The sequence below is a fragment of the Marmota marmota genome, unplaced genomic scaffold (genome assembly GCF_001458135.2).
Source record: "Marmota marmota marmota unplaced genomic scaffold, marMar, whole genome shotgun sequence".
In the NCBI taxonomy this organism is placed as follows: domain Eukaryota; kingdom Metazoa; phylum Chordata; class Mammalia; order Rodentia; family Sciuridae; genus Marmota; species Marmota marmota.
The window spans coordinates 1,412,629-1,428,903 of record NW_025999949.1 but is presented as its reverse complement, the minus strand read 5'-3'; the positions used below and the strand labels follow the sequence as shown (position 1 = coordinate 1,428,903).

At 33.6% G+C, this 16,275-nt stretch overlaps 1 protein-coding gene across 21 annotated transcripts in view; it reads right to left on the bottom strand.

Annotated features, from left to right (window-relative positions):
• Positions 1 to 16,275, bottom strand: part of Vps13b (vacuolar protein sorting 13 homolog B) — a 734,817-nt gene that overhangs the window by 550,132 nt on the left and 168,410 nt on the right. The window contains exon 18 of one of the 21 annotated variants that reach the window (XM_048801915.1): positions 15,442 to 16,013. The exons of the other annotated variants lie outside the window; for them this stretch is intronic. Coding sequence (XP_048657872.1) covers positions 15,853 to 16,013 — 161 coding nt within the window. The 3' untranslated portion in view covers positions 15,442 to 15,852. Of the gene's footprint in view, positions 1 to 15,441; positions 16,014 to 16,275 lie in introns of those variants that run through there. 21 annotated transcript variants of the gene reach the window in all.

The window sequence follows — 16,275 nt, the reverse complement described above, 5'->3', positions numbered from 1 at the left end:
CTTCAAGACTGTATTCAGAGGTGAGTAGATTTGACTGCCAAAAGCCCCTCTTATCTAGTTTTCTGATGGCAAACAAAAAGAAAAGGACCTATGCTCACCTTTCTCAGATTTTCTTCCCTTCAGGAAGAAAACATTTAGAAACTCTAATCAAATATATCTCCTATTCTTATAAAAAGAACAGATAAACATACAAGGGATAATGTCATATGCTGACAGAAGCAGACACTGGTGATGCACCTGCAAGTTAAGGAAAGCCAAGGATCCAGAGCCACCAAAAGGTAAGAAAAGATAAGAAAAGGTTCTCCTCCACAGGATGGACGGCTACTAACATGTCTCCAGCTTCTAACCTCCGAAACTGTGAGACGATAAATTGTTACACCTGGACTGTTGTAGCTTGTTAGCAGTTCTACAAAACTAAGTCTCTTTCTTTATTGGATATAATTACCCCTGTCCATTTTGTAAAGTCATATTTGCTCTTGTAATAGCTTACACCAAAGATTCTACATCCCTGACTATAACCATGTCTATTTCTTGTTAGCTGTGTGCTCCAAGGACTGAACATGGTACATATTTTTAAAGTATAAGTAAATACAAATAAAAAAGTAAATTTTAAGTTATGAATCAATACAATAAAGTCTGCTTCAAAAGAAAAAGCAATAAAAGTTGTATTTTTGACATAAATGTAAAACATTTCTCCATTACTCACATAATTATCAAAATTAACTTGTTAAAATACATTTTCATTATGCTGTTTATAAAATATTTTAAGACTGACAAGTCATACTAAAGGTAGCATACTGAAGATATATTCTGCTTACTTGTTCAAAGTCCAGTGAAATATTTGTACTCACAATTTATGGCAGTTTATCTCAAATCTATTTGGTACACTCAGATTGTATAGGGCGTTTTCTACTATTTAAAAGTATTTTTCAATTATATCATTGATGCACTCTTATGTGAAGTAATACCAAAATACTCATTCTTGTCCCAAAGTTATCATTAGAAAAATAAATTTACAAACATTACCCAATGTTTAAGACAGAATGCAGGAGAAAATTAAGCCTTACAAACATTGTCAATGAGTAGTTAAGACTTACATAAATTTTTCATTTCTTAGTAATGATCACCTATTCTACAAATGAGCTCTCAATAATAAATATTCACATTGTGAAATATTTCACATAAGCAAACTTAAAAATTCACAAGATTTGCAAAAAGTAGTCTTTTAACCTAAATTTCAATATAAAAAAAAGCATTACTGGTAGTTCTTCATGTAAGTCTAACTCAATTCACTGTTATTTTTAAAACAAAGATAAATTCAGAACCAATGCCTCTATCAGGCAAGAAAATTTCGTTACAGATGAAAAATATATATCTTACAACATATTAGAGGTATGTTCAGATGTTAGGGGAAAAAGTAGTTTTAAAACAGAGGAAGAGAAAAAACATATCACTATACCTCAGTCTTTTTTGTAAGTGGTTAAAGAACTATTCAACAACTCCAAAATTCCTTTTATATGCACACCTGGGAAGAATACCAAATCTGTAACTTTGCTTGGAGTTACACTGATGTGGTTTTAGACCAGATGTTTAAATGTTACAGTATGTACATTTTCTTCCTGTCTTCTAAGGCACAAGTAAAGTAAGGGGAATATTTGACTTCACTCCACAAGAGACCTATTTAATAGTTTGGCAGTTATGTAAGTTAAGGTAGCTTGGCTAAGTTAATGTTGACGACATACAGAACGACATGATCCTAATGAGTTGGAAAATATTGGCTCTCATGAGAATAGACCAGATGCTACTGAGCCGAGAAGGCTACTGTATTATTGAATTTCATTTTTATGAGGTAAAATTTATTACTCAACCATTAAGGTATCCCAAATGAAATCCTGCATAAAATAGTTTTACAGTTACTTTCAGGAAAGTGCATTTTTATTTTAACATTAAGATATCATTTAAGTAAGGATTCAAATGTCCATTTTATCACTTTTATACACCTTCTTAAATCCGTAAGTTATTTCCCTACAAGTATCAGATTAATGAACGAGATTGTCAACAAAATAATGAACTGACTATGGAAAAAGTGGTTAACAAGTCCTTTTTTATAGAACAAATCACATGCGACTTTGTATTTTATCTGCTGGAAAAATGACGAAAAGAATTTTCATGATTTGAATACTATCAGAAATGTAAAAGACAAAATTGCATAGTTCAATAGTCCAATATTAAAAATTTAGTTCAAACTTTAAATCTCTCCTTCATCCTTTATAATTTCTCTATTATTTTAATTAAATTTCCAATATTTGCTAAATTTTCATTAAATAAATTCTAATGGAGAACCAAATAGTAACTATCTTACACTTTTCCTGGCCTCATGTACCAAGGGAGGTTGTTTCAAACAGCAGAAATAACAAAGGCCTGTCTTCAAAAACCACTTAGTCAGTGAATAGCAGTGGAATGATATTTAAGAAAAACACTAAATTGTTCTGAGCATAAATTTCCCCATCTGTAAAACAGGATAAAATAACCTGCCAACAACAATATTACTGGTAAAAAGCCAATGAAATTTTTGCATAAGAAACATCAACCTTAAATAGGTGAGCCAACTCAGACAGTCAAGTAAGTTTTATTATATCCAGTCCCTGTGCAACTCACTACAGGAAAATGATTAGCAAACACTGTAAAGTATGTGAAAAGTAGAAGAAAGGACAAGGTTTCATATTATTGTTATCCCATCCTTTTAAGGTCTACTGATTCATTCCCCACTTTGGAATCCCTATGGAGAACTTAGAATATATACTTCATCATAGGTTTCTGTGAACCTGGTGTAAACATGTATGTTAAAGAGGCACCAATGTAGACTTTCTTTGCTAAATTCAAACAACTGGATAAAAACTTTAGCTTAATTTTTAACAAGCATTCATCAACATCACTACTTACTATCCTAATTACTTTCTTACCTTACCCTTTGAAATTACTTTGTCCTCTCATTCTCTCAGCTAAAACTCTGAACCACCTAGACACCAAGTCTGACAGGAATCATCTCAGTCTCTTAAGAAAATCAGATCCTAGAACCACTTGTATATATAAATATCCTCACATGGATGATTCCTGCCAAGTTTTTACATCTTACATAACAACAAATCAGCTCACCCAATAACACTGTATTTGGCACTCATAACAACTCTCAGCAACTATAAAGATATTACCATTTTACAGATGAGAAAATTAACTGAAACTTAAAAAACAAATTGATCTGCCTGTATTCATGTAATGTTTTGAACAACTAATAATAATAAATAAATAAATTTTAAAAAAAAGTAAATAGTTACTAAGCAAATCTTCATACTCTAGTTCATAGATCTATACTTGAAAGTGAAAATATATGTACAACCTGACAAAGAAAGACATTTACTACATTATGTATATGAAAGATACAAATCAAATTAATAAAACCAAATCTCTAACAAGAAGCAACATTAAATTTTTGTTTGTAAATTTAATATACATTTAATTTTAACTTTTGCAAGAGCTGAAAAATATCATGACTATACATTTACAGAGCATATAACTAAACATTCACACAAATGTTCTCTCCAAGTCTCTTAGATTAATTCACGCATAAAATAGAAGAAACTCATAACTGATTCTGATATTTAAGAAAAACACTAAATTGTTCTGAGCATAAATTTCCCCATCTGTAAAAGAGGATAAAATAACCTGCCAACAACAATATTACTTATTTTATGACATATTTAATAAAGTTTATCAAAGTAAAAACTCCTACCTGGAGGCATTTTGTACTTTTGATGCTTGAAATTAAAACTGGTATTACATTTCTGTAACAACATTTTTAGTACAATATTTAGAAAGAGAAGACCCTGAGATACAAAGTTGTTGTACGTGCAAAGACCCAAGGAAATCAAACAAAGTATGAGTTTGATGTATAGACAAAGATCTGTTCAACACCTTCTGTTATTAAAAAGAAAAATTAGGCAAAATAGCTATTTTGTAAACATGGCAACTAATCAAGAAAATAGTGAAATGATTTTGTACCTATAAAACAAAGAAGGAAAAATTATGTTTCTGTGCTCAATATTCTCTGTATAAAATTGTAAATAGAAGACATGGGAAAAAAACTATCAAGCTGATTTATTTCCTTTGAGTAAGAAATTTGTATTACTGCACAATTTCACACTGGTCATTCTTCACTGTATTATGTGTTAATGATCAACAAATCAACAACTATATTTTCATGGATACCAAGATTGGAGGATGAATAGTATTCATATTCATGCTGTAAAGGTACATGTATTTTACAATAACCCTGTGCCTTCCCACTGCCATATCATCTAAACAGGCATAGATAGCAATACTGCAACTTCTAGCTTGAAAGAAGGTAAAATTTGAACATCATATCCTTAATTATTTAAACAAATTCTTTTGGACTAGTAAAAATGTTATTCATTTTGTTTCTCAGATAATTTTCATGACCTCTTAGTTTCCAAAACTCAAATACTTAAAAAAAAAAGTACAGAATTATATTTTTTTCTTAGTGCATTATACTTATACATAACATTTCAGCATAAACATGTAAACATAGAATATCACTTGGTCCAATTAGTTCCCTAGTACTTCCCTTTTCCCTCCCCTCCACCCTTCTGGCTTTCCTTCTATTTATGCATGGCTTTCTTTTTATTCAGTGCTTTACAGACATACATAAAGGTAAAATTCACTGTGATATGTTCATACATGTACACAGGATAATTTGGTCATTTTCATTTCACCATTGCTTGTTTGTTCCATCACTCCTCCCTCCCCATCACCTTTCCTCTATTACACTGACCTCTCTTCTGTTTTCATGGGATTCCTACGCCCCTTTTTCCATATTTTTCTCTAGCTTCTGCATATGAGAGAAAACATTTAACCCTTAATTTTATGAGTCTGGCTTATTTCACTTAGTATAATGTTCTCTACTTCCTTGCATTTACTGGCAAATTCCATTATTTCATTCTTCTTTATGGCTGAGTAATACTTTACAGTGTCCATATATATATACCACATTTTTTTTTAAAGAGAGAGAGAGAACGAGAGAATTCTTTAATATTTATTTTTCAGTTTTTGGTGGACACAACATCTTTATTTTATTTTTATGTGGTGCTGAGGATCGAACCCAGCACCCCGCACATGCCAGGCGAGTGTGTTACCGCTTAAGCCACATCCCCAGCCCAATATATACCACATTTTCATTATCCATTTATCTGTTGACAGGCATCAGGGCTGGTTCTATAGCTTGGTTATTGTGAACTGTACTGCTATAAACATTGATGCAGCTGTATTACTACAGTCTACTGATTTTAGTTTTTCTGGATAAATATCATGGATATGATACCTAGGTCATATGGTGGCTCCATTCCTAGACTCTTGAAAAAGTTCCATACTGCCTTCCAGTGTAGTGGTACTAATTTGCTGTACCACCCTTAATATATGAGTGATCCTTTTCCCCATATCCTCACCAACATTTATTATTATTTGTATTCATGAAAATTACCATTCTGATAGGGCATAAAATCTCAGGATAGTTTTGATTTCCATTTCCCTGATTGCCATAGATGTTGAACATTTTTTCATATATTTGTTCTATGTTTATATTTCTTTTGAGAGAAGTCTCTTCAATTCTTTCATTTATAAATTGGGTCATTTGGTTTTGTTTGCTTGTTTTGGGTATTAAGTTTTTTGAGCTATGTATTCCCTTGTCTGAGGAGCAAAAGACAAAGACCTTCTCCCATTCTCTAAGGCACTCTCTTCATGCTATTAAATGTTCCCTTTGCCTTGCAGAGCCTTTTAGTGTGATGCTGTCCCACTTACTAGTCCTTGGTTTCATTCTATGCTTTAGAAATCTCATTAAGGAAATTGATGCCCATGTCAATATACTGCTGTGCTGAGACTGTGTTTTCTTCTAGCAATTACAAAGTTTCTAGTTTACTTCCTTGATCTTTGATCCACTCTGAATTGACTTTTGTACAGGGTGCAAGATTCAGATCTAGGTTCATTTCTCCATATACAGACATTCAGTTTTCCCAGCACCATTTGTTACAAAGGCTATCTTTTCTCCAATGTATATTTTTGGCACTTCTGTCAAGTATCAGATGACTATTATCAATGTGGATTTGTCTCTGTGTCTATTAGTTCATTGGTCTTTAGATCTGTTTTGATGCCAGTACCATGCTGTCTTTGTAACTATATAGCTCTGTAGTAAAATCTCAGAACAGATACTATGATGTTTCCAGCATTGCTCTTCTTAATTTGGAATGCTTTGGCTACTCTGGGTCTTATTCTTCCAAATAAAATTTAGGACTGTTTTACTAGTTCTGTGAAAAATATCAATGAAATGTTGATGAAAATTGCTATTTTGATAATATTAATTATGCCTATCCAAGAGCATAGATGGGTAGAGTTCCAGCATCTGAGGTCTTGTTTAATTTCTTTCTTCAGTGTTCTATAGTTTTTATAGTAGAGATGTTTCACACCTCCTTGATTAGATTTAGTTCCACGTTTTGGGGTTTTTTGTTTTGTTTTGTTTTTTGGTTTTTTGGTTTTTTTGTTTTTGTTTTTTGTTTTGTATTGTTTTGTTTTTTTGAGGATATTGTGAATGGGATAGAGTTCCCTGATTTCATTCTCCAAAGATCCATTATGAGAATATAAGAAAACAATTAATTTAATATATACAGATGTTAACTCTAAAAGTCTCCTGATGAAGCTTTTTGAGGGGATCTTCTAAATACATGATCATGTCATCAGTAAACAAGAATAATTTGTGGGCTGGGGATGTGGCTCAAGCAGTAGCACGCTCACAGGGCATGCACGGGGTGCTGGATTCGATCCTCAACACCACATAAAAATAAAATAAACATATTGTGTCCACCTTAAAAAAAAAACTACAAAATAAATATTCTTTAAAAAATAATAATTTGACTTATACAGTGGAGGAGGTAGAGAGAGAGGAGGGGAGGGGAGGNTCGAATATGATATGTCAAGAAATTTGTAATGTTTTGAACAACCCACAATAAAAAAAAAAAAAACATTTGTTGGAAGAAAAAAAAAATAATAATAATAATAATTTGACTGATTTTCTTATTTTTTTGTATCCCTTTAGTTTCTCTTGCCTGTAGACTCCACTAGAGTTTCAAGGAATAAGTCAAATAGGACTAGTTAGAGTGAACATCCTTTTCTTATTCCTGTTTTTTGAGGAAATGCTTTTAATTTTTCTCCATTCAGTAAGAAGTTCACCTGGGGTTTTTCATATATAGCCTTAACAATGTTGGAGTAAGTGCCTACTATCCCTAGCTTGTCCAGTATTTTAAACATGAATGGGTACTAGAATTTGTCAAACACTCTTTTTTGCACCTAGTGACATAATCATGTGATTCACAGCCTTAATTCTATGTAAGTGGTGAAGTACGTTGATTTGTATATGTTGAAGCAATCTTGCATCCCTGGGATGAAACCCACTTGGTCATGGGACACTATCTTCATAATGGGTTTCCAATAATTTCATAAGAATTTCTGAATCTGTGTTCAACAGGGCTGTTGGTCTGCAGTGTTCTTGATCTGTCTCTGTCTGGTTTGGGTAGCAGGGTGATATAATGGCTTTACAGGATGAAATTTGGTAGTGTTCCATCCTTTCCTATTTCATGGAATAATCCTAGAGGAATGGCAATGATTTTTCAACTTTATAGGTCTGGCATATAACTCTGCTGGGAATCCTTCTGTTTCTGGGCTTTTCTCTATTGGAAACTTTTTAATTGTTACTTCAATTTCATTGCTTGATATTGGTCTGTATATGTTTTCGAGATACCCATGTTTCTATTTAGGTAGGTCATATGTGTCTAGAAATTTGTAAATCTCTTCTAAGATTTCTAATTTATTGAAGTATGAATTGTTCAAAATTAGTTTCTAATGATCCTCTGAACTTCAGAGTATCTGTGGTGATTTCTTTTTTTCATGTCTAATTTTGATAATTTGATTATTATCTTTCTTTTGGTTAGAATGCCTGGGAGAGGGCTGGGATTGTAGCTCAGTGGTAGAGCGGTTGACTCACATGTGTGAGGCACTGGGTTCAATTCTCAACACCACATATAAAAAAATAAATCAAAAACTAAAATAAATACTGAAAAAAAAAGAATAATGCCTTGGAGATTAGCAATCTTGTTTATCTTTTCAAAGAAACGACTCTTTTCATTGATCCGTTGTATTATTTTATTATTTATTTAATTAGTTTCTCCTCTAATCATAAGTTTCCTATCTTCTGCTAATTTTGGAATTAGTTTGCTGTTTTTCTGGGGCACTGAAGTGTAATGTGACATTATTTGGGATCCCTCTTTGTGTTTTTAAGGAGGAATGCCCTGCTATAAAATTTCCTCTTAGAATTGCTTTCACGCTGTCTCAGAGATTTTGATACATTTTCTCTGTTCTCAGTTGTTTCTAAAAATTCTATTTTACTTTTTCCCTGATATTCTCTGTGATCCATTCCTCATTCAAAAGTGTATTCTTTATACTGAGGATATAAATAATGGTTTGTTGTACATAAATAGTTTGTTTTTAATGTTGTTTTTGATTTATTATTTTTTACAGATGTACACAACACCTTTGTTTTATTTTTATTTGCTTTCATGTGGTGCTGAGGATCGAACCCAGTAGCTTACATGTGCCAGGCAAGCACTCTACCACTGAACTATAATCCCAGCCCATGATTTCAAATTTTATTCCATTATGATTGATTGGATGTTAGGAGTTATCTCTGTTTTTAAGTATTTGCTAAAATATGTTTTATGCTCAAAAATATGGTCTCTTTCAAAAAACATCCATGCGCTGTTGAGAAGAAAGTAAATTCAGTCATGGGTGACTGAAATATTTAGTAGATGTCTATTAGGTCCATTTGATTAATAGTACCTTTTAGTTCTAAAGAGGCTTTACTTATCTAATAACCTATCTAATGGTGAGGGCCTAGCTGAAATCATCAATCACCATTGTAGTCTATTTGATTCTTTATATTGAAAATGGGTTGTTATATATGAACCACTGCTTAGGGTATAAATACTTATAATCATTATATCTTGTTATTGGATGATTCCTTACACAAGTATAAAGTAACCTTGTCTCCTATGATTAATTTAGGCTTTAAGTCTATTTTGTCTGATATGAGAGTAGTCACCCCACTTACTTTTGGTTTCCATTTCCATGGTATATCTGTTTTCCATTCATTTACCTTCAGTCTGTGGATTTCTTTGCCTATGACTGTCTTGTAAACATAGGTAGAATCTTGATTTTGAATCCACTCTATAGATTGTCTTTTGATTAGACATTTAATGATATTTATATTCAATGCTATTACAGAGAGATGATTTTTATTTTCTGCCATTTTGATTTATTCCTAATACTTCATTTAGATTTGACTCTCCTTTAACTAGCTTTTCTTTTAGTAAGATCCATCCCTATGCTGGTTTTCATTTTTATTTTTCATTTCTTTTGGATGAAATATTTATTTCATTGAGATGTTTTATAGTTCAGGCTTAGTATTTACAGACACTTTTAGTTTCTGCTTACCATATTTAATTCTGTTCCATGGGGTTTTTTTTGTTTTTTGGTTTTTTTTAACTGTTAGTAGTAACCAATAAAAGTTGACTTCAAGCCTGGTGCAGTGTGACATGCCTATACGCAGCAACTTGGGAGGTTGAGGTAGGAATTCAAAGGCAGCCTGAGAATATTAGCAAGGCACTTAGCAACTCCGCAACACCCAGTCTCTAAATAAAATATAAAAAATATTTAAAAAAAAAAAAGCTGGATATGTGGTTCAGTGGTTAAGCACCCCTGGGTTCAATCCTCGGTATAAAAAAAAAATAGTTGACTTCAAAATCCACTAATTAAGTGACACCTTATCATTAATAAAATGGTAAAATACCAACTCAATTATAAATGACTTTTTCTGGAAATAATGAATGTCATTAACAGCTTTGTTCTGACAGGATACTGTTATTTTGTTGGCAGTACAAATAACACATACACATGTTTCTGACAGAAAAACTCTAAAGCAAATAGAAAAGAAAGAAATTAGTCTAGAAGGCTAGTATCACTGACACTGTTGGCCCTGATAATCAAGCTGAATAAGAGGATATTTGAGAGAGAGAGAGAGAGAATATTAAATGGCTAAAATTCATGATGATACCAAGTAACAAATAAATCAATTCTTTAGATGGATCAATATAAAAATATACTTGAGATGGGGAAATTTAAAAAAATACAAAAAGATGACCATCAAAAAAAAAAATGAAAAGATGTCAGCCACAGTGATGCAAATCTTTAATCCCTGCAATTCAAAGGGCTGAGGCAGGAGGATGGCAAGTTCAGGCTCAGCAACTTACCAAAACCCTAAGCAATTTAGTGAGACCCTGCCCCAAAACAGGGATGGGGATATGGCTCAGAAGTTAAGTGTTACTTGATTCAATACCTGGTACCAACAACAACAAAATAATAAAAGAAAAAACAAAAAGAAAACTGAAAGATAACCCATATAATTGCAGAAAATGCTTATAAAACATTCTGGTAAAGCACTTTTATCTAAAATAAAGAAATCTTAAAATTCAAAACAAAAGAAATGAAGAAGCCAATAAAATTAAAAAACAAATTTTTGGGGTTCTGTGAAGGCCCCTCTGACCCAACTTCCACAAAGGAGGCAGGGCAACCAAGAAAGAGAGGGAGCACACCTGGAACCCAGGTTTTATTAGTGGGGGGAGCTAATCCATGGAACATTCTATCCAAAAAAAGGGCAAATGGGTAGGATTACCCTTTCTGTATGGATAAGATATAAATAGCCAATAAATACATGAAACAAAACACAACATCATTACCCATGAGGAAAATGACCAAAATGATACCACTTCACAGCAACAATAGCCAATAACAAAAAAAATAACAATATGGCCACAGACCTGGAGAAATTAGAACCAACATATACTGTAATGAGGAATGCACAACAGTGAAGATGCCTTAGAAAGTATAATAATTCCTCAAAAGGATAAACAGAGATCTACTTCATCACCCAGTAATTCAACTCCTAGGTAGATACCCAAGAGAAATTATATGTTCACACAAAATCTTGTATTTAAATGTATATAGTAATTATAATCATACAGTCAAAAGTAGAAACAATCCAAACATATATCAAATGATGAAAAAAATGCAGAAATACATATATAATGGAACACTATCCAGCAATACAAAGGAAGGTTAAGTACTGAGAAGTTATAGTTTGGATGTGGTTTGACCATGGTCCTTCCTATTTCACATGCCTGAGTATTGGTCCCCAGTGCAGTAGTGTTGAGGTGATAGACCCTTTTAGAGGCTGAATTTAATGGAATGTAACTATGTTATGGAGGCACTGTTCTTACAAAGGATTAATGCCACTCTCAACATGGAGTAAGTACTCAATTAAAGCTTAATTGGTCCATAAGGTCTCTGTACACATTCCCTTTCATTTTCACTTCTCTATCATCTTGTAAAATCTTGAAAAGGCCTCAAAAAAGCCATGCTGTTTGCATGCACCAACAAACAGAAATGTGAACCAAATAGACCTCTTCACATTATAATTTACCCAAAATTACTCATGTATAGCAATACAAAACGGATTCAGATATGGTACGTTGTCAGGAACTGCCCTGAACAGGAGCTATGCACACACCTTTAAGTCCTAAGTAAAGAGGTACTGGACTGGTATTGCACCCTGCAATGCAAGTGGACTTTACCTCCACTGGATAAGAAAGGTGCAGCTCTAGGAGTGGGCATCACCTGATGGGGTTGAATTACACCCACCTGTTTGTTGTAATTCTACCCTTTTGCCCTTTTTTTTTTTTTTTTTTTAACTGTTCAACATAGTCCTTGAAACCTAAGGCAGAGCAATTAGGCAGAAAGAAATTATAGGGATATGAATAGGATAAAAAGAACTCAAACTATTCCTGTTTTCTGTCACATAATTCTTTAATTAGAAGACCCCAAGAAAATCCACCAGAAAACTTCTAGAACTCATAAATTAAGTCAGCAAAGTAGTAGGATATAAAATTAATACCCATAAATCAGTTATGTTTATATTTACCAATGATGAATCAGCTAAACTAATCCATTCACAATAGCCTCAAAAATATATAAAATATTTGTGAATCAATCTAAAACAAGAGTTGAAATACATTTACGATGAAAATTAAAGAACACTAAAGAAAACTGAAGAAGACCTCAGAAGATGGAAAGATCACATGTGTTCTTAGATAGGCAGGATTAATATTCTAATAATGGCCATACTACAGAAAGCATTATACAGATTTCATGAAATTCCTATTAAATAGCCAATGATGTTCTTCAAAGAAAAACAAAGAGCAGTCACAAAATTCAGTATTAAAAACAAGAGGCCCAGAATAGCCAAAGCAATACTTAGCAAGAAAAGTGAAGCAGGATTCATCACAATACTAGAACATAAATAATACTACAGGACTATAGTAATAAAAACAGCATGGTATTGGCACAAACAAAAACCCAAACCTTGATTCATTACCAAGGCATGAAGACCAATAGAACAGAATTGAAGGCATAGGGACAACTCACATAAATACAGTTATCTCATTCTAGACAAAGGTGCCATGAACCTACATTGGAGAAAAGATAGCCTCTTCAACAAGTGGTACTTTGAAAACTAGAAATCCACATGTAGTATATGAAATTGGCCCCTATCTCTCAACCTGCACAAAACACAAATCAAAGTGGATCAAAGACCTAGGCATCAGAAGGGAGACCAGAGACCTAGTGCCTACTAAAGGAAAATGCAGAAAAAATTCTCCTTCATGTCATCTTAGGAACAAATTTCCTCAATAAAACTAAACCACAAGAAGCAAAATCAAGAACCAATAAATAAGATAGTATCAAACTAAAAAGCTTCTTCAAAGCAAAGGACACAATCAATTATGGTATTTTTCCGGTAAATGGATGGAACTGAAGACTATCATGCTAAGTGAAATTAACTAATTCCAAAAAAAACAAAAGCCAAATGTCCTCTCTGATTTGTATGTCAGAATCCACATATCAGAGAGGACAATGGGAGTGAGGAAAGTTCATTGTATTACACAAAGGTAAATGAAGGGAATAGAAGGGGGAAGGGAATAGGTAAGACAGTAGAATGAATCGGACATAACTTTCCTGTGTCCATATATGAATACATAACCAGTAAAACTCTATATCATGTACAACTGCAAGAATAGGATCCGAATTAGAATAAGTTAAACTCCATGTATGTAAGTACAGTATGTCAAAAAATACTATACTGTCATGTATATGTAAAAAGAATAAAATAAATGAAGATATACATCGGAATTAGGAACCAAAACCAGAAAGGTAAGGTACAAACATATGTGTATCAATATAGAGACCACTGAAATTCAGATTATGTGTATTTATTAATGGATAAACAAGTTCAAATTGCTGGTCCAACTAGACTTAAATACTGGAACCCATTGTGTACACACAACAATGTCTAAGGCAGAATAGGCTCTTGGAATGCCAGTATCTGGCACCGAGATTGCATTAGTTTCTGATTGCTAATAATAAATTTCAAAGCATTACCATTTGAAAAGAAAAAAGAGTTTTTTTTAAGAGAATGGAAACTTAATCCATCTGTGTTACGCAGAGGTGAGGTCTTTAGGAAATAACTGGGATTTGATAATGTCATTGGGGTGGAGCCCCATGATTGAATACCAGAGGCCATAGAAGAAGAGAGAGACTACAGAATAAACAAGTATGCTCTAATCTCTTGCCATATGATACCCTACAGTCCTCCTCATAGAAATCCAAATAGAAATCATCAATAGACAGATATAATTTTTTAAAATATTTTTTAGTTGTAGAAGGACACAATATCTTTCTTTCTTTCTTTCTTTTTATGTGATGCTAAGGATCAATCCTAGGGCCTGACACACCTAAGAGGCAAATGCTCTACTACTGACTACAGCCCCAGCCCAAGACAGATATACTTCTATGATTATTCCAGAAATAGTGAGTGAGGCTGAGACACCCACATAGACCAGAGAACTGAGAAATATCATGATATTAAGGTAATTGGAATGATTTCACTTTGTATTGCCCCCTCCCTGAAGCTGACACAGTACCACAGAGGGGATTCCCTCAGGCTCATAGTTTCTGCAGTAAAAGAGTAAGCTAAAATGGACATATTCACAGGCCTACTTCTTTCTTCCATAGGAAACACTGGAGGTACTGATACAGTTAGACCAACAAGGATCAGCTAAAAATAGAGAAAAGGGATGAGGTTCACAGAACCAGTGCAGAGATCTTGGTGGTAGCTCCCCATTCCAGCCAGCAGAGATGTCTGACCAGCAGCAAACAATAGCCTTGTCCTCTAGGAGGAATGGTAAACAGGTCTTCCATACTTAATTCCTAGCTAGCTTGCGATGAAAGCCCAAGGGTTCAGTATAGGCCTTCTCAGAGTGGAGGCAAGTCCACATATCAATAGAGAAGTGATACCACTCAACTTGTTAGTCAGCCAGTGACCCCACCCAGAATCAAAGGCCACCCTATAGAACTGCCCAACTACACATTCTCAACAGTAGAACCGCCATGACAGGAGATACAGCCTACATCCTTACCCAAACAGAAAGAATCTAATCGCAGCACTGCTTCATCAGGGAGCCCTGCCAGTGACCTCACTGAATTAACAAGCATAGCTAGCAGTCCCTTCTGACCTCAAAGAATAGCCAAAAACCCAGTTCAACTAGAGAACTTTACAGCAAAATCTGTTGGCCTCTTATCATTACCAACTGGCCCATCCAGAATACCAGGCTAAATGAACCCTGAAGGTTTATCCACCTCCACCAAAGAAACGCTGCAAAGGCCATATGTTCAAACACAATGTATATATACACAAATATTACAAATTTAAGGAAATATGAAACCACTAAAAGAAACTAATAGAATGAAAGCATAGTTAGGAGGCAGAACAGGTGCCTAGCATATACAAGGTCCTGAGATCAAACACAAAGACAGAAAAAAAAAAAAAAGAGTAAAGGAAGAAATAAACTAATAAAGCTCCAATAATGAGCCCTACAGAAATAGAGATCTGATAAATGACTAAAAAATAATTCAGAATAATCATTATAAAGATGTTCAAAGAACCATAAGAAAGTATAAACAGAAAATTTAAAAAAATTTGGAGGAAAAAGACATGATAACTCAGGAAGTCTAAGAAAGAAACAAATAGCTTTTAAAAATCTCATTCATACAGAAAAAAAAAAATACTATAAACTGCCAGGCATGGTAGTGCACACCTGTAGCCCCAGTATCTCAGGAGGCTGAGGCAGGAGGATCGCAAGTTGGAGGCCAACTTCAGCAACTTAACAAGGCCCTAAGCAACTTAGTGAGACCATGTCTCAAAACAAAATATAAAAGAATACTATAAGTGAACTTAAAATTCCATAGAACACTTTAAGAGCAGAGTCCATCAGCAGAAAATAGAATCACTGAGTTCAGAGACATGACATTTGAAATTATAACAAAAGGAAAACAATAATGAAAAAGAACAAAGAAAACTCATTATGGATCACTATTAAGAGAATTGGCATGTGCATAATAGAAATGTATAGAAGGAGAAAAGAATGAAAATGAGCTAAAATGCATATTTATTATTGAAAAATTCACAAATTCAGTGAAAGATGCCAACATTCAGTCACATGAATTTCAGATATTTTCAACAAAATTCAACCTAAAATTAATTTACCAACACATATCATACTCTAATTATCAAAAAAAAAAGAAAGGGAAATTATTCTGAAAAATAGCAAGTGATAAGAAACAAATTACATACAAGTGATTTCCAAGGTATTTATCAGTACATCTCTCACCAGAAATCTTGAAGATCAGGATAAAGTAGGATGACATATACAAAGTCTTGAAGAAAAAGCCTGCCAAATGAGAACACTTTATTTGGCAAACGTGCTCTCAGAAGTGAGAGGACAATACCACTTTATCAGATAAACAGAAGCTGAGGGGTTTTTATCACCAACAGAACTGTCTTAAAGGAATTAGCTAAGCCTCAGGCTACCATCATTCTGAATGGAGAAAAATTGAAGGCATTCCCTCTAAAATCTGGAACAAGACAGGGATGCCCTCTCTCACCACTTCTGTTCAACATAGTTCTCGAAACGCTGGCCAGAGCAATTAGAC